The 27081-nt window shown below is 40.6% G+C and overlaps 3 protein-coding genes across 6 annotated transcripts in view; 2 read left to right on the top strand and 1 right to left on the bottom strand.

Annotated features, from left to right (window-relative positions):
- Positions 1-4665, top strand: part of LOC146698296 (myelin basic protein-like) — a 62951-nt gene extending 58286 nt beyond the window's left edge. Inside the window, exon 4 of the mRNA XM_085473361.1 lies at positions 4376-4665. Within this exon, the coding sequence (XP_085329487.1) occupies positions 4376-4665 (290 nt within the window). The remainder of the gene's footprint in view (positions 1-4375) is intronic.
- A 7-nt stretch (positions 4666-4672) lies between these two features.
- On the top strand, positions 4673-19129 carry mbpb (myelin basic protein b). Of its 4 annotated transcripts, XM_085473358.1 has the most exons (7): positions 4678-4918; positions 11217-11321; positions 12005-12031; positions 12634-12663; positions 14336-14419; positions 14546-14564; positions 17747-19129. In XM_085473358.1, the coding sequence occupies exons 1-6, from the start codon at positions 4799-4801 to the stop codon at positions 14546-14548; spliced, it is 369 nt and encodes a 122-aa protein (XP_085329484.1). In that variant the 5' UTR covers positions 4678-4798; the 3' UTR covers positions 14549-14564; positions 17747-19129. The 4 variants fall into 4 exon arrangements, with proteins under 4 accessions (XP_085329485.1, XP_085329486.1, XP_085329483.1 ...); XM_085473357.1 differs by lacking the exon at positions 14546-14564 and having other exon boundaries at positions 4676-4918; XM_085473359.1 differs by lacking the exons at positions 12634-12663; positions 14546-14564 and having other exon boundaries at positions 4673-4918.
- Positions 19130-20660: 1531 nt separating this feature from the next.
- The window catches only part of LOC146698294 (zinc finger protein 236), a 52847-nt gene continuing 46426 nt past the window's right edge, over positions 20661-27081 (bottom strand). The window contains exon 32 of the mRNA XM_085473356.1: positions 20661-22063. Coding sequence (XP_085329482.1) covers positions 21942-22063 — 122 coding nt within the window. The 3' untranslated portion in view covers positions 20661-21941. The remainder of the gene's footprint in view (positions 22064-27081) is intronic.

The raw sequence follows: 27081 nt of genomic DNA, 5'->3' as shown, positions 1-27081 counted from the left end.
GCAGCTGGATAAAAAGTTTTTAATATAGTCAAAGACTACATGGGGGAGAAACTATGACATGAATTGCTTGATTCTCTTCTCTTCAAAAATGACTTCAAATCAAGCTAGTTGTCAGACTGAGCGGCACAGACAGTTGCAATCAATGGAATTGGCGAGGTGTTTGAAGGATATTTCTTAGGTGTTGATTGAGTCACCGACTCCCGGAAAATGCTATTAAAGGGTAGATTGAATCCTGGAAGAAACAAGTCATTCTGTATTTAGATGAAGAGCCTGGGATTCGCTAAAATGTCAGAGTTCACGCTGTCGCTCAGCCGTCAGTGACCTAGCAGCTGAAACTAGAGGCCTTCAAAGCATTTACCTACAGTTCAGCTTGTTTAGAAGTACTGTGCGAGCTGAACGTAATACTTCTTGACAGCAGCAAGGAATTATCAGTGAACATGTCGCAGAAAAGTTACCGAAAATCTGTGAGAACACACAGATATTTGACAAGCTAGCTAACAAGGACATCTTGTCTTCCCAGCTTCATTACCTGGGATTCTGAGCTTGTTCTATTACTTTAATTGCAGTTCCATGGGCCACTGTTGTGCAAGTAGTTATACAGCAGGATAGTGTCCTGTTTCTTCTCCCAATTAAATTTGAAAACTTAATATGAATTTGGGGGGTTTTAAATCAAAATCTTCTATCTAACGTCCATCTAATTTCACTCTCAGCATGTTTTGTTCGTTGAGCTAAAACCGTGTGTCCAAAGCAATCTGGTAATCTTTCAGAAAGACTCTTTCAGCAGTTTAATTTTTTATAGACAAATGATAATAGGGTGCAAAATAAGCAGTAGACAAAATGAAAGCAGCAGGTCACAATCACAATTGATGGCTTTTTGCCTCGGCTGTTGTTTGATCAAATAGAAGACTATGGTAGATCAAAAACACAGATGGCAGTCTGCTCCACTGTACGCAGAATGGTAATGGACACAAAACAGCCTTATCTCATAAGAGATCCAATAGAACCACTTAAAGGTGACGATGATCGATCATTGAACGGTAACAATAACATTTTCACAGTTTAGGACTTAAACAAATGGGTTCACGTCACTTTGTCATCTTCTACCCTTCATCATTAGGCAGCTGATGATATGTCTGCATGTTAGGGAGGAGGGGGTGTGTTTGTCCACCAGAGTATGGTTTGTTGAGTGAGTCCAGATTGGCTTCAAATGCCAACATATTGGTTCAGTAATCTCTGAGTCATCAGCATTGATCAACAGCCCCGTCAGTCACCCACATGTGTGCTATCCAGCTGTCATAAGCACACACGGAGTTCACTAATTAAGCTCTTACTCACAAGCATGCAACCTTATTTCTGGTAATATAAGATGAACATGTAGTTAATACTATGCTGGCATGTTATTGCCTGCAGTTACTGCACGTCAGGATATTATTCAGTGTAATTTGTATTTTCTTGGTATTGCGTTAGGTGATGCCAGCACCACTGTGCTGAGGAAAAAAGCAGATGATGGAAATCTAAAAGGCCTCATGGGCAGACCACTAAAAAAAACAAAAAAAAAAAAAAGTCTTATTAATTCTGCAGTTTGCTGTGCAATAACTGATACCACAAAACCTGTTGAGCATTTTAATATACTATCCCTGCTTTGTGTGATATATAACATTTTGTTCAAGAGGGAAATCCAAACAACAGAGGGTCTCATTCCCTCACTCGTCTGAAACTCCCGCTGTCGCCATATTTTTTTTCCTATCTGGTAGATTATAAACATGCATGCTCAGTATGTGTTTATATGCTAGGTAGAAAATTTTAGAGTTGGGATGCATTCGCTGGATGTTGGGGAAAGAAAACTCACAGTGAATTAGATGCAAACAGCTCAATATTTCCCTGGCAATTTATACTCGATGGTTACGCTAAAGCCATTTTAACCATCACACGTGGAAGAATTCGCAATACATCGAGTATATTCGATATATCTCCCACCACTACCATTAGGTTTAAAAATGGACAGGGAAACAAAGAACAAAATGTGAAACTAAGTCAAAAAGCCAATGTATGGCATAAGTGGCTACATCCATCATATATAGCACTACTCCAGCACCCGGGGCTTGTTGTTGCTTATTGCTCATGCCTGTGAGGAAATTTCTTATGGTATCTGGCTCTAACTTTCAGGTCATTGCAATGCTGCAGAATTTGAAGGCCATCAAATGGATCCCTGATGGTATTCTTGTTGTAGATAAGAATCTAAAAACAATCTAAAAATCATTTTTTGTCGTAGTGCAGTATGTATTTGGTGCTTCAAGCAAATGAGATGACTAAGACTTTCCTTTGGAAATGCCACAGATCAATACAGCACCTCAAACACAGAGTTACACTGAGCCTTACTATTGGCTGCATATGTGAACAAACTGTAGTAACAGCACACAGGCTATTGGCCTCACACCAATTTGGTGGTGAAGAACTGGATCAGTGCTAGGACTACAACTTAAAGCAGCCTGTTTTTTTTTGTTTTGTTTTGTTTTTTTTTTGTTTTTTCCTAAGGAAAAAATGAGAGTAATACAGTGAATAGGTTGTTGTGGCAATTTTGGCTTTAATATGAGCTGCATCGTATTTGACTAGACCTTTTTTGCACATTTTATTTATTCGTAAGTATTTCTGTAGCTAATATAAACTCTTTATAAGAGGTCTTTGAACTGGATGTCTCACCTGCCTTAAAGCAAATGTTATGCCTGAAAGATTTTTATTAGATTACAGGGCCTTGCTTTCTCAAAATGGCCTTTTAAAGGATATGGCTTTCTTCAGAGGCTCTCACACCTTTCCAGGCATTAAATTGCAAGGGTATTAGAGGTAACTGGGCAACCTGAAAGTATTGGGATTGAATAAGCGATGAAAAAGCAGCACTGGTAGCAAAATACCTGCATTATTAGATCTGTTTAATAAGGCACTTTAAACGTCATTTTAGAAATGGTGGTGTTTTTTTTTTTGGTTTTTTTTTTTAAAACAGCTTCTTTCTTTCTCTATGGTGATGTGAGACTTTTATTGCAAAACCTTTTGGACAGACACAATCAAAAGCAGTGTGTATAGGCATTTATGTTTTGTCTTTAAAAAGCTGGGTGAGAGGCTGATCATCATTATGTGTCAGTCTGTCTTAAAAGCTGTAAGTAAGAACAAAATGTACCCCTTTCACTTTTTTTCTGAGATCTGAGACGATGTTTGAATGTGAATATACTTTTTTTTTTTTTTTTAAACTAATAAAGGTAAAAGCCTGAAAATTTTCACTGGTCTTTGTTACCATTATAATTAATCAGGATCTGTAATTTGGGACGGATACATCAATAAATGTCTGAGTATTGGCTTGTTAAAATAGGCGGAATAATGGATGATGGAATGACCCATCTTTCAATTGATCTTTAAGTGATTCACGAGATGTAAATCTTCCAGAAGAAAAGAAGATTCATTGGATGTGTTTCTGTAGAAGTAATTCCACCTAAAATTGTGGTAAATCAAAGCTTAACTTCTGCATAGACTAGATCCAAACTTGCTCTATACCCACAGCCAGCAGCCTGGTAGCTCTCGGGTCCTAAATCGGATAAGTGTCACCGTGCATCGGGCTGAAAATCCATACTTATAGGAGTTATTTTAGTGACAGTGGGCCCTTTGTTTATTTGTAATAACTATGCAGCTGTGACAAAAGACCACTGTTTCAGCCAGCATTAGCATGCAGATTCTCTGGTGTAGTGCTACACCATTTCTGTCAGTACAGTGTGCGTATTGTTTTGGACGGAGGAATGCACTGGATGTCCTCTGCTGTGGGAGCTGGCCAGTTTAACGGATAGCTGTCAAAGTGGACGATTCAGAGAGTGTGTGGGGGGGGGGGCAAGGCTCTACAGCAGGGGGGAGGGGGATTGCCCCCCGTAGAGCCGCCCCTGAGTTGAAGCGAAAAAGTGCCACGATGGGAAGATAATCCGTTGCCATTGTCAAGTTTCAGAGTGATTGTTTTAAAACTGCTCTTGTAAAGTGAAATAGTTGAATTATTGCAAAATAAAAATAAAAATCAAGAGTCTAATTACTTGTGTTTGAGTCAAAACTAGTGATCCCACCTACTACAGCATACAAGTAGAGCCCACAATGTGGTAAGAGCCCCTGAGAAGGGAGTAGTTAACTTATTGAACATCTTTCAGTTACTCATGTCTCATTCACACCTTTTCCAGCTCACTGGTTGGTTTCATTGCAGCTAACATGTAAATTGTATTAGCTCTGTTGGTCTTCGCTGCAGCAGGAAGGCCCTGCTCTCATCAAAAGAAGCCATTGTGCTGCTCTGGGTTTGTTGTGTGCCATGCAGGCCCAAGCCCATAGATGACCCTTGTTGTTTCTCGCGCAGGCCTGAGTGAGGCAGATGCAAACCAGAACAATGGCTGCGTCTCGGAGAAGCCAGCGGTGACTGACTCCACAGACCCCCACCAGTGTTGGAGCCCCGCCAGCACAGCTGACCCTGACGCTGCCACACCACGCCCCCACCTGGTCCGCCTCTTCTCCCGAGATGCCCCGGGCCGAGAGGACAACACCTTCAAAGACCGACCCTCCGAATCGGACGAGCTGCAGACCATCCAGGAGCACAGCGGAGCGGCTTCAGAGTGCGGGTCGGAGAGCCAAGAACAGGACCTAGATTAGGCTAGCTTTTTTTTTCCTCCCCTCCCTTTCCTCTATTTTTTTCTTTTTCCTCCTCTGTCGGCTCTCATTTAAGAGAGACGCAAGAACCCCACATTTGACAAACACAAGCGTAATACCAACTGCTAATACAACCATGGCATCCGCAAGCAGCTCTGCACAGGCCGCCTTCGGCCTGGGTCGGAGGAAGAAGAACCCCGGCCTCCTGGATCAGATTGGAAAGTTCTTTGGAGGGGACAAGAAGAGGAAGGGCAAGGTGAGGAAACCAAGAGATTCAGTCCTTCTTATGTACCTTAGTTTGTTCTGCAGAGTGGCTCCCAGAACCACTTGTTACTTGTGATTCGCTAACACACATTGTTAGAATCTGTTGTCAGATATCTGTCATGTATAATAGTGTTGGTTTTACTGTTGATTTTATGTTAAACCAAAGTCTGACATTGTCATGCGATTCACATTACCTGGCTGATCCTGAATCGACACTGGATAATGACTTTGGGCGGGGGTTATTTTCTTCGTTTTGTTTTTTTGTTTTAATTCTAAAGACGCTGTGATTTTGACCCATTTAAGAATATTTCTTTATTCTGTTTATTTGAATGGTACTGACATTAATAACATTTTCCTCTTCAGTCAGATCTAATATCTCTAGATGTAACGTTATAGTGTTTCACATGTTGCTGTCATTAAGCTTGTTGTTAATTGGAACGTTTGTCAAACTGGAGAACAGCTCAGTTCAGGTACTTTTTGCAATGATGGTGATGATAAGCTGGGAAATTCACCTCCTTGTATGTAAAAAAAATTTTTAAGCTATAATTTGATAAACGAGCCACAGGGAGGTACTTCACTACTGTTTGCACGTTGCCACAGTCTGCTAAGTCACTTTCAAAGTTGAGGATGAAATGATGCTACAACTGATCAAACAAGTAGTACATGTACAGTGTATTAGCATATAAATAAGTATATTAGTGTAGGAGCTTAATATCATCCCAGGTTTGGGAATATACAAGTCTGCATCCTGTTAAGAAAGAACAGGCTTGTCTGGCAGGCGAGCGATTATGAAGCATCTGAGCCTGCGCTGCTTTCTAATAACCATGTACTCCGATGTTGTTGAGATGACCTCCTTTATGAACAGTAGCAAATCTTTAACAGTATTCCTGTGAGGCCCACTTTGTTCAAAAAATTAAGAAAGAGAGAAAGAAAATCCCATTTTAAAACAAAAAACAACAACAACATTTTTTTTATATATGTTGCTATAGTGCCTGCCAATAGTCTGAACATTTGTGATAGCAAATGTTCCATTTATTCTCCTGGCACCAGTCTTGGCAGCGTTGCCACAGCTCAGCCGGCTCCACTCGCTTTCGGTCCATTCAGCGATGCCCTCTGGAGGTGGTGACGAAATAGAAAATTCCAAGCTTCAGCACCTAATCTGGTTTATGAGCGCAGAGAGTTTACCACACAGCGCTGAGTATATCTGCTTGTCTTGATGATGCTACTGCAGCAAGCTGAGCCTGCAATGTAGTTCTCTGAGAAAGAAGGAATGGAAGTGCGCTTGATCTGTATGATCCATCACGAGTCACGTCTACTCACTGTGACAGCTGTCTGAAAACATGATAATAGTTTGAAAGGAATCATATGGTATGGCGAGCTTATTCCTGGGGGCAACAATATCTCTCTGATTGTATGCTTTTTCCTTTTGTAAAGCTCTTCTAACCCCGCAGAGTGCTAATCAGAGTGCTTTGGCACATAATAATTGCAGAGAAATCATTGAACAACATGAAAATATGCATTTTTCCCTTTGCCTTATGCCAGCCATGAAATTGTTTTCAGTGTAAGATTCAGGATAAAATGGGGTTATATATATATATATCTATATATATCTATATATATATCACAGTTCTTTTTTTTTTCCCTAGCCTGTTCAGCTGATCAGACATTATTTTACTTTGGAAAATAAATTAAGGGAACGTGTCGACAGAACAAATTATGAAGCGTTCATGTAATGTCAGCTCTTAATTCGCTGCCGTGTTTGTTTGGTTTCTCTCATTTTTGCCGTGGCCATGAAATTGTATCTTGTTTCTCGTATTGATGGCGAGTCTACAAAAGACAAACTATAAATATATATTTATGTGTTCACCGAGGATTTGCCTTCAAATGAACGAGTGCTCACATCTCAAATAAATGATAGGTTGGTCTCACCTCTGTTGCCTCTAGCAAAACAAACAACACAGGAAAAAAAAAAAAAAAAAACCTGCACTAATTTTTGGCTGCAAACACTTATTTTTCCAGAAAGATTTCCTCTTAAAGACAGATATTTTTGAATCTCAGTATCTAGTCTGTGTGCACAGATTCTCCACAGACGTTCCTGATGCATACTTTGATTTGCGGGCTGCAGTATTAGTAAGACAGATTGTCTCAGTGTTTCTCGTTGGATTGTGAATATGCATGCTTATTTCAGTAGAGTTGAATTGTTTTCATACCGGCAGATGTGGAGTCTATTGCACACTGATCCCTCGTGCTTATTAATGTTCTTTCTGTCTGATTTATTTACATATTTTTCAATCTAAACCTGAGTCGGGGCTTTGAGAAGATATAAAGACCGTCCCCAAGTAGTCTAAAGTTGTGAGAAGACGCCATAAAAAACAAACTCAGGTCTTAGGACACAATACAGCTGCAGTTAATCTGCATCTGAATAGTAACGGGATTTGATTATTTCAAACAGGGATAATGATGTGCTAATTGGATAGAAAATTACGTTTGCATGAGCATTAGCTATTCAAGCAGAAATGAAGACTCATAAAGAACTGAGAATAATTATGAAGTCTTAATTTGCCTCCTAATTTTCTGAATGACATGCATAGTGAGTCATATTCTAGTGCAGGAGTAGTGTCAGGCTTTTTACAGGACAGCTCACAGTTGGAGCCCAATGTTTTGAGGACTCTTAAATGCCAGTGTCTTGGGATGGGGGAGAGGGGCTCTGCGACCCCCTGTCTCATTGCTTTGCTCACCTCAGGTTCTCATGTGATCCATGATCCATTCTGAGATTTTATTTAAAACAACAGTGGCCCAGCAATAATCCACTGCTGTGTAATGCCTTTGTAATAACTGTATCTGCTGTGACCGGTGATCTGTTCCTAACCTGATCCTGTTTAAGCTTTTTGGATATTTGCTTGATTAAAACTCTTTAACAACATCAGCGCATTGTTTTTGTTTTAACTGTGTTTGGCTCAATGTCTCTTTCTAGTTCTAAGTGCAATAAATTATTTTAACTGCTCTAACAACTGTTCAACTCGTATTTACTGCAGATCAGAGGGGAAATAAGGGTGGAAAAAAATCATGTTAAACTATACTTTTTGGTTGTAAAGGCTGAGCCAGAAGACAAGATACTATATTTAACTGTTCAGTCAGTCATATAAATATGAGGCGTTATTGGAAAGCTGATCTACTTTTTATTTCTACTTGGAGCTAAGTAATGGATAACTGGATTGAATTGTTTGTATGAGTCTGAAGATGAAATTAAAAGATAATACAACAGAGCTGAGTTCAGTGATTACCTAAAGCTGATTGAAAACAGAAGTTTATGTTCAGCACTATAAGACCAAGAAACAAGTCGGCCACTGTGGCACAGTAACTTACTGCAGACTAAAAACAAATGCTGTCTTTTGAGGAGATTGGCCGGCGGCGGGGGGGGTAATGTACAAGCATTTCAAATGTTTCCTCTGTGTGTTTGGGTTATGCACCACTTAGCAAATATAATCAATCTAATAATGGAAGTGTGTGTGTGGAAAAGCATGAGGTGGGAGGAAGGACTGAAGATGTTTCAATTAAAACAAACAAAAACAAATTGTCTTGTATTGCTATTAATTGGTATTATTGACTATGACTAATGATTATTGAATACAAGTAATTTTGACTTTAAAAATGTGTTTGTTCTGTTTTGGGCTTGTTTGTTTTTTTGTTAGTAGTAGCTACTGTAGCTGGTTTACCTCCAGCTCTTACCTCCGCTAAGTTAAAAAACAAGTGGGTTATAATTTTAAATGTGGTGAAATTATAGTAATACTGATCATTATTGGAATTTAAAATGAATAATAAATGTTCCCCAAAACTTGGAACCACATTCAAATGAATGCTACGCTACTTGCAACTTTGGTTGCTCTAAAACAAGAAAAAAAAAACTGCATAGGCTACACGGAGTACTAAGTGATAACCACAGTGGTTTGACAATTTAAAAAGAAAATACAATTTGTAAGTTACAAATTACAAATAACCAAATATTAACTTTATTGTTGATATGGTTAGTTTTGATATGGTAACCAGTTATCTTGTAAGGTGCCAGTCACATTTATAATTTCATAGGTAAAAAGAGACAGTCTATTATAGAATATTTGTAAGTCTTATTAAAGGCAGGATAGGCAATAATGACAAAACGTAAAGAAGTAATGAAGCTCTTGACAAGTGACCACTTTATTGCAGGATTAAGCTAGGTTTGCTGCTAGCTAACGGGCTAACATCAACCTGCTTCTGCTGCATAAATGGCTGCCTTGCTTAGTCACTACAAAACCGGTAAGGGGGAGCCAAAATTGCATGGTTGTAGACTGGTGAAGAGGCTACAAAAGAGATGAAAATTTACGGTTGAATTTACATAATGTTAGCCCAGCTAACAAAACTGAAAACTCGAGTAAACAGTTGTTGTAGTCCTCAAACTGTCATGGTAGTCTTTGTGCTAAGCTAGTAGTCTCTTAACTACATCGCCATAGTTAGCATGAATTAGAGCTCTGAAGACTCGACAAATAAACATGAGTATATTTGACAAATGTCAAACTATTTCATTAAAACAATAATGGCAGCTCAGTGCAGTCTCAATTAAGGAATGGAAATAGAAAAACATGTAGGTATTTAACATGAAAAGTGGCTGGCACAAAGAGCTAAAATCTCAAGGAACTTTAGCAGGCACTTAAATGAAAGCAGCACACAAATCCAAAAAAACTCCGTCACACCTGCTTGCTTGATGTCGTTTCTCTTCAGACATAAAGCTATCAGTGATTGCAACCGCCCTCTCTTTCAGATGCCAATTAAGTTTAAAAAGTAGTTCCAGAAGCTGAACAGAACCACTGCAGGAACTTGGTTTTAATGCCTCCATATCATTTGCTCAAGAGTCGAATGGCTCCATTAACAGCAGGAGAGGCACTAATGGACGACCGCGCCCCCTGTTTTTTTTTTTTTTTTTTTGTCTTCTCAAAACTAATGTGTAATATTCATTTGAAATGTAGATGAAGCACTCACAGGAGCAGTTACAGAAGTTATTATGCACATGTTTCACCAAATGATAAAGAAAATGGAAGAGAGCAAAACAGAGAAAACAAAAGGAAAAGGATTTTCTCTCCTCAAAGGGGGCAACTGACAGAAAATGAGGATATAGCAACAAAAATCCTGCCAATTTTTACTTTTTCTTCTCCTCTCAGTCACCGAGATCACTCGAATTCCTCAACTTTTTTCATTCACACCTCCACTCACACATAAGCATTAAAGGGTCAGCACTGAAGCAGCAGAGAGCACACAAAGACATCACTGAGGAAATGCAAGAAGAAAACAGGGCGTCCCTGTTTCTGGGAAGTTTTTATTGTAATTTTACATTTTTTCTTTCTTTTTCTTTTCTTTTCTTTTTTTTTTTTTTTTTTTTAAACAAAACCCATTAAAGTTAGTGTGTGTGACACCAGATGGCTCTCAGATTGCGTAATGGTGTTGGCAGTAAAGTTTTCCCCCTTTGGTTACCTTAAGGTTCTTTGATGTGAGGTAATGGATGTGAATCCTCCTCTCCCACACACACACACACACATACAGAGGTTTTCCTGTTACATTAGTAGGGTCACTGAAACTGATCAACGCACTAACATTAGCACACAGTGAGTAGGTGGAAATGAATTTTGTTCCTTTTTCTCTGGGTTGCTGCTTATTGCCGCTATTTGTGTTAGTTTTATGCATTTCACCTGCCACCTTTTTGTGTCCCCGTGATGTTTCCATCAGTTAAATATTTTAAATGCACCACAGTTCTCACACAGGCATAAAAAGTCACCTCGATGTACCCTTTAAAGCATGACTTTAAAGCAATTAGCTGCATTTAATTCTACTTTGGGATGATAATTACTCTTTATTTTTGACATCAACCCTTTGACAGGAGAACACAGACAACTCCAACAGCTCATTTGTACCATTTTTGTTTTGAATAGCTTGTGGCTAGAGGTTTTGCCCCTAAAGGTTATGAGGTGACGTGCAACGATTTTGCACAATGATATCATCAGCCACTTCTGAATACACCACGACTTTCAGGAGTGAAGACATTCACACCTTGATGCAGCAGCACTGTCCATTATGAAACACTCTAAAATTAAAACTAAAATTAGTCATGTTTCAGGTAGTTAATACCATATGTGACATTATTTTCAATTGGCTAAATTAGAGATTCATGAAATCCCAACCTTGCTGACATTTACTATTAGCGACACTGAGTAAAGGTCAGTGAAGCCATATTACTGTTATGCTTCCTTCCCTTTTTTTTCCAGGGCTCTTTCCGAGGCGCTCTCTCCCCGGGCCCTCAGAAAGCTTCTGCAACTTCCCCACGTAAGCGCGGGGCCGAGAACGCCGTGGTCCATTTCTTCCGCACGATTGTGAGTAATCCCTAAAGTGAACTGTACCTTAGAAACACTCATATCCTCTCACACCAGACATTTCACATTGAGTCAGACATGTTTTTTGTCAGCGTGGGCTTTTCTTCCATTGTTATTCAGTATTTGTGTCTTTACTCTCCTATTACTTCCTTTGGTCTCTAACTAAAAGCCTTTTCCGCCTGCGTCGTGAAGAATGAGTCAAATAACGTTGAGTCAAACAAAGTTGAGTCCTTGCAGCGATTTGATGACACTGCAGAAGTGGTGGTGTTGAAAATGTCATGAGAAAACCCCGCTTTGATTTAGGGACTTGTATGATACAGAAAGTAAATCAAGATAATCGCCTAAAAGTAATCAAAGTAATCGCCTTTAATAGAAGTTCTTGCAGTTAACAGTCTTTGCACCCCATTGTGGGACTTATCGAACAGTGCCAGCTGCTGGTTGGTGGACCAGATTGTGCGTTTAGCATCTCGCGACATAAAGTGCCAATTCTTATTGGCTATTCGCCTTTTTATCAATTATGGCATTTTGTAGTCACAAGATCTGTTTATTTAATTGGAACCGTCTCATTTGCTGAGGTCGACGTTAATATGCTCGCCGTTATACGTGATGAACGATTCAAGTGGCGGGAACAGGCCACCGCTCTGTGAAAACCTTCTTACCTTCTGTCATTAACTCTTCTTCAGGTGTCCCCTGCCCCTCCCAAGTCTAGGGTGAGTCTTTCTTACTTTGTTAAAAGGATTCTGCATTTATGTTTGATTCGAAATGACAGCTGCGATAGGCTACAGACCCTAACGTGCATAAGCAGTTAAGAGGATGGATGGTGTATCTTTATGGTGTATCATAAGGTCTAAAGACACTGAATAAAGGTACATTTTTTAAAAATGTAATATTTTATTTATTGTTTTCTAATAGAATCAGTTTCAGGTAGTAAAGGTCAACTCGTTGAGCATCAGTTGAAACAGTAAATACAGATGAGATGTGTAAATGTGCAGAAACAGCCTTGGGGAACATATATGTGCAGCTTTATGCTTTGTGGGCAATGCTTTCCTTGCTAAATGTCACTAAATTTGTGCTCTTTTCGATGTGAGCATCTGCCTTGCTCCTCCTTCCTCTACCTCCCTTTGCACCTCCTGTGCACCTGCCTTCCCCTCTGTGACCCTGTGACTCCCCTCCTTCCCTCTGGATGGACTCTCCTACCTGCCTCCTCTCCTTCCCATCCCGCCTTTGCACTGAGTAAGACACCCTTTTTTTGCTATTTGTCTCCTCTCTCTCCTATCTCTTGTCTTTGTCTTTCGCTTCTCTACACACCCAGTGGAGAGGACTAGCAGCCAAGATAGGCCTGGTAGGTGGTTTAAAACACAAAAAAAAATCCAAATGGAGGTATCATGCCTAATTAAACTTGAAGGAAGCTGAGTTCATCTTCTCAAACTGCCTTCAGCATGATGCCTGTGGCTCTCTTTCCATTTACTCTCCATCATCCACTTAAGCCTTCATAATCTGTCCATACATTAGCGATAATGCCCTCATTTCCTTCCTTGACTTAAGTCCATTTTCAAAGTATATCAGTTCCATTTGGTGACCTCGCAGCCCGACTCATCCACATCATGTGCGCATATTGTGCATCCATGATAACACAGGCCTACTCCTCTTCATCATCCTTGTTGCATTTCCGAAATTACTTTGAGAACGACTGAAGCGAGGCCGCCTTCTGCTTCATTTGGCAAGCATTTAATTTAATGTCTCCATCATGTATGTGAAGCAGCAGCAGGATGACTGTGGGTAAAAGTGAAAAAGCAGACTTGCTTAGGGGCTGTGCAGAAATTACTGGCAAGGGAGAGAATGAAGTTGTTCTTTGGACCCGAGGTAGACGAGTATTCAAATTTGTTTAAATAGTTATTTATTACACAAGTATACTCACCAGCTACATTATTAGGCACACCTAAAACTGGTTCAGGCTTGTGATGGTCTAATGATGTGAGGAATATTTTCTTGGTGCATTTTGGGCCCTTTAGTACCAACTGGGCATTGTTTAAACCAGGGGTCTCGAACCAGGCCTCGCTGGCTTGTGTCCTGCAGGTTTTAGATGTGTCCTTGATCCAACAGAGCTGATTTAAATGGCTGAATTACCTCCTCAACATGTCCTGAAGTTCTCTAGAGGCCTGATAATGAACTAATCATTTGATTCAGGTGTGCTGACATCTAAAACCTGCAGCCCACCAGCCTTCAAGGCCTGGTGTTCGAGACCCCTGGTTTAAACACCACAAACTGCCTGACTATTGGTAGCAAGGTGCACCTAATAAAGTGCTTAATTACACTTTTAGAAAAAGCCTTTGTTTTTGTTTTTATCATGTGTCAAGTGTCATAAGGGTGGTACATGAATAAAGGCAATGGAGTAAAAGGATTTGAATGTGTTGCGAGGACAGCCTAATTCAAGCTCAGCTCCCTGCTGTAATTTTCAGACGGTCCCTAACTGCTTTTCTCAGAGCAGTCCTCAGTATGTTGGGTTGATTACATTTTTACACCTACTTGAAAAGAATGTCCAAGGACTTTCATCCTAGTGTCTGAAATATTACCAGATTGAAACACTGATTATGCTGATTAACAATCAGCACTTGGGGTGTTTTTAAAAGGCACACCGATCCATCAATACAGGGCAGTTTTAAATGTCAACACCTATGATAATACGAATGGTCCTCTTCTATTTATCAAACAGAAGAAATGACATTCAAATAATCAGCAAAAACTGGATATGCTGCTTGATGGTTTTATGCATAATTCAAATATTTGGATGAAAACCTCACCAGCGGATTGCAGCATATTCTGCAAACATTTACACAATTTTTGGAAAGCACACCAATCTGTCACGAAGAAAACCATCCCTTGTAACTCTGAATTTATCATTGTCATATGCTGGGCTGGAAATTTCTTCAGGGCTCTCTATCAGAGGATTAAGAGATGGCTGAGCTTTCTGCAGAGTCCTTTAACACACTTTAATTCTTCCCTCCCACTGCCAGGGCCCCCAGAAGTCACAGTCTGCTAAAGGCAAGAAGGCCAGTGCAGGGGACGGCAAAGGCACCCTGACTAGGATCTTCAAAATGGTAAAAAAATAAATAAAATCACACTGCTTTCTCTGTTTCTTCATGCTGATTTTCTTCACTAGTAATGCAAACAGAAAATGATTCTCCCTAATCCCTCTCCGTGCCTTGTCTTCTTCTTTGCCACAGTGATAATATCAGCAGCAGAGTGAGTAACCGATACTTGGTGGAGGGATACTTGAGTTTGAGTCGCTGCTCGTTTGTTCAGCATTGATATGCTTAGAAGCCATTGTAATGTCATTGCTAAAGCAGGCAGCAACAGAATAATAAGAGGCTTTTAGACACAAAATTGTTCATCGTGCACGCTACAAGCTTTACGCCAGCGCTGATATAATCATGCAGAAGATCCACTTTTGATGAGGGTTCGCTGGGACTATTTCTAATGCTTATAATATAACCCCTTTTTTATGCTGTTACAAAATAAGGTCTGGCATTAATCATGTGACAAGCAATACAGTGTTTAGTTTAGTTTAGTCCTTTTTTTGTGTTCGGGAATGTATTAACTGGCACAAAAAACACATTAGCAGCCAAAATATAGGAGCTGCACAGGAGCTGCTGATCTCCCGCTGCCTCCATCTGTTAATGTGTTTTATTGTGTGATTCTCTGGTGTTTAAGACGCAGGTAATTTACAAACAGATGAGAGAACTGATGCAAAAATAATAAAGAAGCTGAGAAAATTTTAATGAATGTCACATAGACAGACAGCAATAATGTTCCAAGTCTGTACTAATGCGTATCCCATAGATTAGCACTGGCTGATTGCATGTTTCTGTTATGTTAAAAAAAAATTTATATTCACCATCATTTATATTTTCACCATCAGCTTCACATTGCTGCCTTCACGGCCCCTCCAGAGCAGTTCCTAATAACCAGATTTGTTTTGGTGCGTCTTGAAGAGGAGTGTGAGTCTTCATGCTCTGCTAGTTATTTCCTGACAGGATTTAATTAGCCAGCCACTCTGACTGTACCTGAGATTGTTATTTAGCTTAGCGATTACTGCTAGTAGAGAGATATTCAAATTTCCCCTGGGCAGCATGTCTGTAGTGCTAAATTGTTGTCAGTGAGCTACAAGAGTGTAAACAGCTCAAGAGGCGACGCACTCCTGGGACGCTCCATTTGAATCTTCCTAATAAGGCTGATTAGTGTTGACTTAGTGCTGTCACAGTAGCATTTCTACACATAAATGTCAGCAAGGCCCAAATGGAAGTAAGATATTTTTTTAAGTCCGAACACCATCGCTCCCTTTCGGGACAGATGTCGAGTTTCATGTGAAATGGCTAGAGCAGTCAGCAGCCGCTGTTTTATGAATAAAAAGCCTTGTACATTGCAGGATTATCTCCTACTGCAGTCTGTAAAGATTTGTCTCATTTGAATAATCTTTATGCCTTTTGCTCTGCTTGCTTTTTCTGGCAGAGTAGCAGGCACGAACAAGAACAAGCGAGACAGGAAAAAAAATAAAAAATTCAATAAAGTCTGTAAAGAGAGAGCTCTGAGATAAAATCAGCCTGTCTGCTCTGGACTCTTTTTGGGATGAAAATCAATGGGTGACTGGAAATCTTTGCTTTGAAGATGACAAAGCAAATGTATTTGCAACTGGCCAACGATCTTCAACCTATCCTGCTCTCATGTTTCCTCTGTGCTGGATGAGCCCCAGCTTTTACAAACTCTGACTACATTTCTGATACCTTTCACAGACTTTTTCCCTATTTTTGTTTCATTTTCTTACAATTCTGTTTGGCGTTCACATTTTTTTTTTTACTTTGTGTCATTTTAAAACTCACATCTGTCACTTGCATAATCACTTTTACTTCAGCATCAGAAGCTTTGCCATATTGCACAACATTGCTTAAATATATTAGATTCTGACACACTTTCTCATAATTCTAAATCCATTTTTTTTTTTTTATGGAAACAGTATCTCTGTGAAGGTTCTCAGTCATCCAGGTCATCGTAGTCTAAGGAGCGTCTGGACTTCTTTAAGTTGCTTGAAGACGTTTCACCTCTAATCCGAGAAGCTTCTTCAGTTCTAAGGTCAAATGGTGGAGAGTCCCAGATTTAAACCCAGTGGGAGTTTCCCCCCACAGAGGGACAAAAGGACCCCCTGATGATCCTCTATGTAATCACATGAGCCAAGGCATGAAAGCGGGTGTGGGTCACAATCAGCCAGGGTTTCAGGTGAGCTCATTATGAAACCTGGCCCCACCCTATCATGTGATTTCCTGAGGTCAGATAGCCCAGGGTGTGAGTGGGCGTTAAGGCGTCTGGGAAGGGATCTCAAAACTGGATTATAGATGGCAGAGAGTTGGTGTCGTAAACCCCCGCCTCTGTTCAAAGATGGTCGCTCACAGTGGACATAAATGGCTTATTTCACTCCTCCTTCAAACCATCTGTCCTCTCTGTCCAAAATGTGAACATTGGCATCCTCGAAAGAGTGACCTTTGACCTGTAGGTGCAGATGGACTGCTGAGTCTTGTCCTGTGGAGGTGGCTCTTCTGTGTTGTGCCATGCGCTTGTGAAGTGGCTGTTTGGGCTCTCCAATGTAGAGGTCTGAGCATTCCTCGCTGCACTGTACAGCATACACCACATTGTTACGTTTGTGTTTTGGAGTTTTGTCTTTCGGATGAACCAGTTTTTGTCTGAGTGTGTTGCTGGGTCTGAAATACACTGAGCTTAAATCTGGGACTCTCCACCATTTGACCCTAGAACTGAAGAAGCTTCTCCTTAGACCATGGAAACAGTTGCATATCTCAGCTACATTGTTATATAAATGCATTTATATAAAAAATGAATTGAAACTGGCCAGAGGAGGTGGTTAGTTTGTCATATTACTCATTACACTGACCTAAATTTACTGCTCTTGTATTGAAGTTTGTTTTCCAGATGCAGGTGGGTGACACATTGGTCTTAACACATTGCTTATGACTTTAACTTTAGCTAATAAGATTTTCAAGCAAATGTTAAGGTCATTGTTCAGTTTGAGAACGTATGGGAGATAAAAAGCCTGAAGGTTGGTTAATTCATCAATGTGTGTCAATTTCAGGCTTAATGGGAAAGCTGATGAAATCATGTATTCAAAAGAGAAACAGCAACTTATCTGGGCAGCTTATCTTTTCACAAGGCTGATGGTTTATAATGACCGTCATTCACAGTGAAGGCTGTTTTTTTCATTCAGAAGTTATTAGCTGAATGATCTATTCGTGGATTTGTCTGCAAAGTGCTTAAGTGAATACTGTAATTACACTCTGTGCAAAATGACCGGAGGGCTCTCTTTTAGTGCTGAAGCCGACATGTCATGTGCACATTTTCATCATGTGTCTTGTCTTATGCAGGGAAGCAGGAGTGCTTCTCCAGCCAAACGCTGAGGTCCATCTGTACAGCCCCTTCCAACAGCACGACGGAAGACGTTCAAGAGCACGGGGGGGTGTTTAAAAAAAAAAAAAAAAAAAAAAGAGAGGAAGAAAACGAGGAAATCTTAGTCATCCCTTAGACTCACCTTCCCTTCCACCTCTGTTAACACTGTAATGCTCACTAAATCCCTCATTTCTTTCCACCCCCCCGCCCCAAACACTCTTTTGGCTGGTAGATAGCGACACAATCTGTCTCCTCCCTCCTTTCCCTGCATTGCATTGTGCTAAGTCTATGCAGTCATCATCACCGGTGTGAACCGTTTGCCGAAGTTGATCCCGAAGCCGCTCACATGTGCAGCCTGAACGCCCCCACCCCTCTATATTTACGTGTATTTGGGTTTCTGTGGATGTCTCCATGTATTTCTTTCTAACACAAGGTGGCTAAAACTGAAGCAGACCCGGAGAGCTGAAGGTTAGGGCCGGTGCAAGTCCGACTGACTTGACCGTCATTGCCGTCTGCCGATCGGGTGAAAAGACCGGGTGACTTCTGTTTTAGAAAAGAGCGGTTTTCTGTCTCGTCACGCTGTCTACGTCACTTAAGTTAAGCGTCCTGTCCTACATGTACGTTGATCTGCGTTTGTCATCATAGGACCTAAGGCTGAATCTGGAGTTTTGTTGTAAAAGTTTCCAAATTTTCTAAATTGAGTTTCTCCTGTAGTCTCTTTCAGTCTATGAGATAATGACTAATCTACCTGTCCACACATAACAGTGCAGTTTTCCACCTTTTTTAAAACCTTGAATCTGAATCACGATGCCACATTCAGACCTTTCTTCAGTGCTTTAGTGTACTGTAAGTCTCCTCATCTCATTGCTTCTGTCTCCTGTTTGGCACAGATACTGTAAACTGAATTCATTAAAAAATAAAGCTCAACAATAAGTGCCTTTCCTCCTGACTACCAAATACAATGTGCTGTTTTTCCTTCATGTGGATAATAAAAAACACACAATTTCAAAAAGGTGCTCTGTAACTAACTTTGTAATGACACATTATGAGGTGTTTTTGTTCTTTTTGACAATTTGTGAGTTTTCTGTAAAAAAACAAACAAGAAAAAGAAGAAGTTTTGTGCTGTTCCATCCATCTTCCAAAAGCAGCCACGTGTGATCTGCAGCATCCCCACCCGCCCCCTGTTTGCTTGAGCCTTCTGAGAGCTGTGTTGTTTTTCTTTGTTCTGAAAGGACCCTGAGAATGAATGTAAACTTCCTCCTCATTACTGTATGTGTAATAAAACACGACCTGCCACTTAACTGAGAATAAAACATTTAAAAAATATATATATCTATATATATATAAATATATAAAACCAGCTCTACTGACTGCAGTGTGTCTTTTTGTCTAGAGCAGCAAATGATGTATCTTTTAAAAAAACAAAACAACAAAAAACACTGAAACAAAGTGATATAACAAGGTCACACCAAACAAAGACATGCCAGTCTTTTTTTTCCCATTAAGCCTAAATTCGTGATTCACTCGGTAATCACTATTTGGGCCAAGCTTTCTGAGCTCATGACCGGAGCAGATGGAGTACCTGCTCGCTATTCTAGCACATGTGTAATCACACAGAGTATATGCAGTTTCATGTCATGCTGAAATTACTGAAGTACAAAAGCTTGCTGGAGCATTGAAAGTATGAATGCATTTCCCCCAAGAGGATACATGTGAAATTCTTTTTACCACAGCTTTCATAATTAAAGATAAACACGGCCCTCCAAACATGTTTTTTTCTTCCTTTTCCACGTCATTTTGGAGTGGTTATTCAAAAGTGAATCAGAGGCCACAGAAACACCAGCCATGTAACAGCTGTATGAGTTCTAATTTGAACCTGGGGAAATCTATTGTAGTTGCACAGTGAATGGGGAAGTTAATGGAAAACAGGATGGAGTTACCCAACATGGATATTTGTCTGTTTTATGTGACGATATAGCAAAGAGGTACAGATAGGTCCAGAGTTTGCTGTGTAGACTTTCAAAGACTTTAAGAAAAGTACTGCATTAACTGTTCAGGAATTACAACCATTTTTAATATGTTGACCCCATTTCAGATGCTCTGAAGTAGCTGGACAAATTGACATGATTTTAATTCCAAGGTCTGTTTTTAAGACATGCATGAAAATCCTGACATCTATAACCTGAAGTTTCCTCCCTTGAGATGCTGAAAGTCTGGACTTCAATCGCATATTGATTGTTTGATTTAAAATCCCCACTGTGGGTTTACAGAGACAAAAAAAAAAAAAAGACATTTTAATTGTGTGAAAATTGTGCCAGGAGTTCCTACATCCAGATCACAAACTCACCAGTGAATAGATTACATCATGTTTGGTCCAAAAAACTCAAGAAAAAACAGTTGTTGACTAGTTTTATATCAACGCTGGTGTTGGGTCAAATCCAGCAAACAGCTACTTTGTATTTTTATGTAGAAGCACTGCCTCTACCCAACAAATCAGAGCAAGGCCGGGCTCGTTGCTCAAGCCGACCACGGTTGTGACTCCAGGTGCCTTCTGGAATTTTCTTGTTAAAAATGCTCCGTTTGAATTCACTCGCCAAAATCTAGTGTGCAGATCTTGAGTGACTTATGAGCACATTCCCTGTCACATTTCGCACCTGGAGAGGCAGTTTATAAAAATAGCTTGAACCCCCCCTCCTTTTTTTTTTTTTTTGCTTGCACACTGACTCAGATAAGCAGCACAAAATCAGCAGGGGACCACCTTTTTATATTGCCTGAATGCTCCTCCTGTGCAAAAGCAACTGTCCTCATTTGACTCTTGGCAACAAAGCCGATAAGCCCCCATTATCCAAAACGTCAAAACAGTTTATTCTATCTGTAATTCATAGTAATGAACAAACAACCAGCTTTAATTAGTAGAAAAATTACTTTAATCTTAACTTATTATGGACAATAGAAAAGAAGAAGAAACAGCTGTACATTGGCTTTGCTTCATAACAAATGCAACCTAATGCTCAAATTATATATATCCAATAATCTGTGTTGTGGTGGTTCATCAAAAAATATACCCCATCTAACTACACTATTTACAAAGTGAGACAGTAAAGAAAAAGTGTTGCAGTCCTCAATCATGAATCTGGAAAATGGCGCAGCTTTCACAGTGAGCCGCTGTTTTCAAACTAAAACATCAATCGAAAATAAACATTTCACTCGGAGATGAAATATGTACAGTATAAATATGACAAAAGTAAACCAGTAGAAAAGAAGTGCTTTCTGTCTTATGTACTGTAAGACGGTTGCTTTTAGGCCATGACAGCGGTAAGCTGCCTGCAGCTCCCTGTGAGCACACCACCGAAGAAGAGACGACACTGGTCGCTAGGAAGTTTCTGCAGCACGCTCCAGTTTCCTCTATTTCCAGCAGGGCCGGCATTAGAGGGAGACCTCTGTCTCCAGAATGGAGACTTATCTGGGATGCCTGTGTTCCCTGAACCAAACCTCTCCAGCGGTTATCATACTGATGACAATCAGACCGCAGCAGAACGGATTAAAGTCATTAGGCCAATCAGAGGGAGCCAGACTCCCCTTGCTTTGATGCTGAATTGAATAAACAGCCAGGGACCGCTACAAGGACAGAGGACTTGAATGTACAGCATTAAGACCACCTGACTGATATTGTGCAGGTCCTCCTTGTGTTGTCCTTCTGAAACAGCTCGGACCCATTTTCAGATGGAGACAGGAGCTATGGGGGTGTTTGTCCACAGTCGGGTGGGCCATGGAGTTCTCCCAGTTCAGATTGCTGCACAATCCAAGTGGGATTTGGGGAATTTGAAGGGCTTTTTGATAAGTTTCTTGAGTAATTTCTGAGAGGTGGCGGGGCTCCACTGCCCTGCAGAAGTAGGCCGGAGAGTAGAGGTGCATTTGGTCGGCAACAAAGCTTAGCTGGGTGCCAGGTGTCAAAGAAACATCCACATGAATGCCGAGATCCGAGCAGAACAGTAACGAAAAGAAATGATGAACGCTATTCACTTCAGCTGATGGTAGGGCCTCAAATCAGTTTTCAGCCACACAGCCCCTTTCAGAGGATTATTGTGTTTGGCAAAGCTTTGCTGTTTAGCCAGTAAGTGCTCATGAGACTCTGCAGTGCTTTCTGATACTTGGCAGTCATGCGGGCTGCGGTCAGGAGAAGACGTTCGGCCAGTCTCCTGTTGCTTCAGGAACCACTTCCAGGTCAAGTTCAGGGGTCACCTCGACCCGAGGCGCCGCTTCCTCTTGGCCCAGGGGCACATCTTGTATTTGACCTGGAAGCAGAAAGAGGGAAAAAATGAGTGGATTTGCACGATTCTTCCAGTGAAATTCTCTTTAGCATTGGCAAAAACACATTAACACACACGTTGGTAGAGCAGCACCATCAGCTCTGATGCCTGACTCAATTTACCAGTGGCTGTCATGCAAATAAGAATCAAAAGCAGCCTTTCCCTCTCTGCGCTGTTCCATCATTTGTTTTAATGTACCCTCATCCTCACTGTTAGCCTTCAGTCTGAAAAAACAGCACCTGAGACTCGTGTCACAGTATAAAACAACAATAAGTCAACTTGGCGTACGTTTTTTCTACCGCTACAGACCTCACAGTCCTTTACTAATATTTTAGAATCATTTCATTATCTGAAACACTTCAAACAAATATTCATTAGGCTGAAAACTGTTTTTCAGAACAGAAAGGGCTGAATCTTACTCTTTGAAGCAGACACATGACTCGAATAGCAAAGAGACAAATTTTTCCATTTTTTTCCTGAACATTTTAACCTTGCTGATGAGCCTGCAGTTGCGTGAAGTCACAGATGGAATACTAGGAAGTATTCATATTAAAATATATAATATAGCTTTCTGCTTTAAAAGCTCTTTTTGAATTTTTCAATTTCACAATGACAAAATGTATTAAGAGCAAAAAGAAAAGGCTGTCAGATCATATCGAGGCTGTCAGGAGTGTTTCTGCCCTTATTCCTCACTGAAACAATGCTCAAGTCTGACTGAAAAGTGTTGAAATGAAAAATGAAAAGAATAAAAAAGATTAAAAGATTTTTTTGGGAGGGGGGTGTCCTTCATCTCTTGTGGTTTTACAAAGAATAAAGTAAAAATTTTCTAAAGGGGTCATGAGAAAAATACTCAAAGTCCTTGTGCCCATCATACATTTTGAGATGACTTTGAAAAGACAAGTCTGTCACCTTCTTACATCTTGCAACATGTCGATGGACAAAGACTTGATAACTTTGCAACGTGTGGGGATCTTGCAGGGTCATGAATGTAGACATTATGTTTCCAGCCAGACTTTTTTTTATGTTATAAAATAGTCTTGAGCAATAGTTTGCCAGGCTTTCTGAAGGTCTTTCCAAGTTAGGCACTTAACACTTCCATCCATCCATCCATCTTCTTCTGCTGCTTATCCGGGACCGGGTCACAGGGGCAGCAGCCTAAGTAGAGAAGCCCAGACCTCCCTTTACCCGGCCACCTGCTTTAGCTTGGGAACACTAAATGGGTTCCCAGGCCAGCCGAGAGATATAATCTCTCCAGCGTGTCCTGGGTCTGCGCTGGGGCCTCCTCCCAGTTGGACACGCCTGGAACACCTCACCCAGGAGACGCCCAGGAGGCATCCTTGTCAGATGCCCCAACCACCTCAACTGGCTCCTTTCGATGTGAAGGAGCAGGAGCTCTAGTCTGAACCCCTCCCGGATGGCCACCACCTCATCCTATCTCTAAGGGAGAATACAGCCACCCCTCTGAGGTAGCCTATTTCTGCCGCATGTATCTGCAATCTCGTTCTTTCAGTCACTACCCAAAGTTCATGACCATAGGTGAGGGTAGGAACATAGATCGAACAGAGGGGACCATGGCCTCAGATTTGGAGATGCTAATTCTCATTCCCAGCGCTTCACACTCAGCTGCGACTGTTCCAGTGCGAGTTGGAACTTAATACTGATCTATGAATTATTCAAGCTTAAAAAAGGCACCTAACTCTTGGGAAGAACCAGTGTTGTGCCGACACACAAAGAGGAGACAGTGTCGCTACTAGAATTTTATTAAATTACTGATTTTTGTCTTTTCATCGTGCAAACCTTCCTCAGTCCATAATCGGTGGCCTTAAACTTCCTAATGCCAAGTGTCTGTGTTAATAAATCTTCCTTATTAACACAGACTGCTCTCGTCTTGCCTTTCTCTTGTGCATGTCATGTGGTGAATATAAGCACTCCAAACAGCACCATGACAACCTTTCTCTCTTTAAATAGATTAAGGAACTTAAGGACCATTTGATGTAAAGTGGTCATTAAACTGAGTCTATTAACAAGATTCCTGTGGGTCAGGTCTAAAATGAACATCAAAGAAAATGAATCCATATTTTTAGACATTTTTCTGTGGTTATACGATCTGGATACAGTGTGTTTAAGACTGAAGAAAACAAATATTTTCTAATGAGATGAACGTTTTGTCATTTTTAAATCTGTTTAATGGTTTAATTCATTCACTCAGTGTTGTTCCTTTGTATTCATCATCCCTTTATTCAGGCTAAGGTTAAAGAATTACATGTGTTAGTGAGTTAATTGATCCATTCATGCATGTTAACATTTGCTTATATTAAACAATCAGGTTATAATTGATTATAAACCAGTGGGGACGACAGTGGCTCAGGGGGTTGGGAAGCGCATCTGTAACCGGAAGGTCGCCGGTTTGTTCCCCGGGCTCTCTCAAATTCAAATTTATTTGTCACGTACACAGTCATACACAGTACGATATGCAGTGAAATGCTTAGACAACTGCTCGTGACCTACAGAAAAAAAAAAGGAAAAGGCTATGAATAAGATAGGAAATAAATATGAAAAATTAAAAAGGGTAAATTTAACTAGGAAGGAATAAAATATAAAAAAATTAAGGTTAAAAATGAAATAACTGTACAACACAAATTAGAATGAAGGGTAAATTTAACTGGGAAAGAATAAGATAAAATATATAAATTAAAGTTGAAAATAAAATAACTGTACAACAAAATACACAATACACAGTATAGAAATATATAAAAATGTATGAAGAAATATATATATATATATATATATATATATATATATATACACACACACACACATACACAATAACAGCAGCTGTACAAGTATTAACTGGAAATGAAGAATATAGTGCCCAGTGTTGTGCAATCCACATTATGTCTTGTGCAGTGCAAATATGCTTAAAGTCATTTAAGTGATGAAGTGAAAACAATGTCCAGAAAGTCCAGTGTGTGTGTAAGAACTATATGTGTGGGTCAGTACTGTGTGGTGTGTGATTAAGAGACCGTATCGCCTGCGGGAAGAAGCTCCTCCTCAGTCTCTCTGTGTTGGTCTTCAGGGAGCGGAATCGCTTTCCTGACCTCAACAGAGAGAACAGTCTGTTGTTGGGATGGCTGAGGTCCTTCACGATCTTCCTGGCCTTGGTCCAGCACTGCCTGCTGTAGATTGAGTGCAGGTCAGGGAGCTCGGAGCGGATGGTGCGCTCAGCTGAGCACAACCCTCTGTAGAGCTCGTCTGTCCTGCATGGTGCTGTTCCCGAACCAGGTTAAGATGTTTCCCGTCAGGATGCTCTCTATGGTGCACGAGTAAAAGTTCCTGAGCACCTTGGAGGGCAGTTGGAAGTCTCTCAAGCGTCTGAGGTGGTAGAGACGCTGTCGGGCCTTTTTCACCACGGTGTTGATGTGACAGGACCATGACAGGTCCTGCGTGATGTGAACTCCGAGGTATTTGAAGCTGTCCACTCTCTCCACTGGGCACTCGTTGATGACGGGGGTCTGGTAGTTCCTCTCCTGCTTAGTGCTGAAGTCCACTATCAGCTCCTTTGTCTTACTGACGTTTAGAAGGAGGTTGTTCCTCTGTCCTGGTCGTTGTGTCCTTGGGCAAGACACTTCACCTACCTCCTACTGGTGATAGCCAGAGGGGCCGATGGCGCGATATGGCAGAAGCGGTGGCAGAAGCGAGGCTTCTGCCCCAGGGCAGCTGTGGCTGCAACTGTAGCTTGCCTCCACCAGTGTGTGAATGTGAGAGTAAATGAATAGTGGAATTGTAAAGCACTTTAGGTGCCTTGAAAAGCGCTATATAAATGCAATCCATTATATTATTATTATTATTATTATTATTATTATTATTATTATTATTATTATTATTATTACTACTACTACTAAACCCCGTATTTGACAAACTTAAGTTCACTAAAGACCTCTAAATTCCAGTGTACTGATACAGCTGGCTCATGATATGAGATAGGTAGACAAATAAAAGCTCCAAGATTTACTGGCCACCTGGAAAATAGTGGTTAGGACATTGGAGATGAATCTCAGCTTGAAAAACCAAGAAGATGTGCTGAAGACAGTATACTGCTTGAAAACTGTCACTTTACTCAAATGTTTGTACCTTGAACACATGGTCCCACACAAGCGTCTAACCGTTCTTGTACAAGATGTTGATGAAAAGCTTATAAAAAACCCTCATTGAGAAGCCAGGCCGCTAACACAAAGAAGAGCAGGTGGCTGCGTTTTGAATCACACATTAATATTCTGCCCTGTCGCTGTGATTTGCACACGCTGTGTCTGTAAGTTGAAAATACAGTTTTCAAGTGCATGGACACGGCTGCTTTGTGTCTTATCTGCACTGTAGCAAGAATCAGTCACGCATTTCATGCTGCGTGACTTTGTTGTTTTCTGAAAATATGAGACATTAGTCAACCTCAAAACATATTCTTTTAATTTCGGCATGTCTTTAAGATTTGGATAACTATAAAAGTAAAAAAACAACTTTGAAAAAGACACTTGGTTTTCTTTATTCAGCCAGAGGGTACAGAGCAGGAACCTTTTGCGGAGCTGGATTTCAAGTTAAATAAGCTGTTCTGTTAAACAGATCTGACAGCTCTGTTCTCCTCCTCAGGCCCTCCTCAGTATGTACCGCTCAGGTTCCCAGAACAGCGAACACTGTGTATGTGTCCAAGGTTAAACAAAAGAGGGTCTTGGGTAGGGATGGGTATCGAAACCCGGTTCTTGTTGAGAACCGGTTCCCACTGTTTCAATTCCTTGGAATCGTTTGCCATTTTTGCAAACGATTCCCTTATCGATTCCAGTCGCCCCGAATGACGTCACCACGTTGCGGAGCGTCATTTACCCGGCAGGAAACACGGCGCCAGTGGCTCAAATGCTCAAAAGCTTGGTTATACTTTACGAGAACGGATGACAACAGGGCAACTTGCAATACTTGCAAAGTAGATATTTCATTTAAGGGAGGAAACACTACGA

The sequence above is a fragment of the Copadichromis virginalis genome, linkage group LG11, assembly GCF_057382275.1.
Source record: "Copadichromis virginalis isolate Kocher_CV1m ecotype Utaka linkage group LG11, C_Virginalis_male_GT1.1, whole genome shotgun sequence".
In the NCBI taxonomy this organism is placed as follows: Eukaryota; Metazoa; Chordata; class Actinopteri; order Cichliformes; family Cichlidae; genus Copadichromis; species Copadichromis virginalis.
The sequence above is the reverse complement of the archived record's forward strand: the minus strand, read 5'-3'. Positions and strand labels throughout refer to the sequence as shown.

Coding starts and splice junctions, on each gene's coding strand:
- mbpb (XM_085473357.1), top strand. CDS start 4,799: ATGGCATCCGCAAGCAGCTCTGCACAGGCCGCCTTCGGCCTGGGTCGG. Junction 4,919..11,216: donor ACAAGAAGAGGAAGGGCAAG/GTGAGGAAACCA, acceptor TTTTTTTTCCAG/GGCTCTTTCCGAGGCGCTCT. Junction 11,322..12,004: donor TCCATTTCTTCCGCACGATT/GTGAGTAATCCC, acceptor ACTCTTCTTCAG/GTGTCCCCTGCCCCTCCCAA.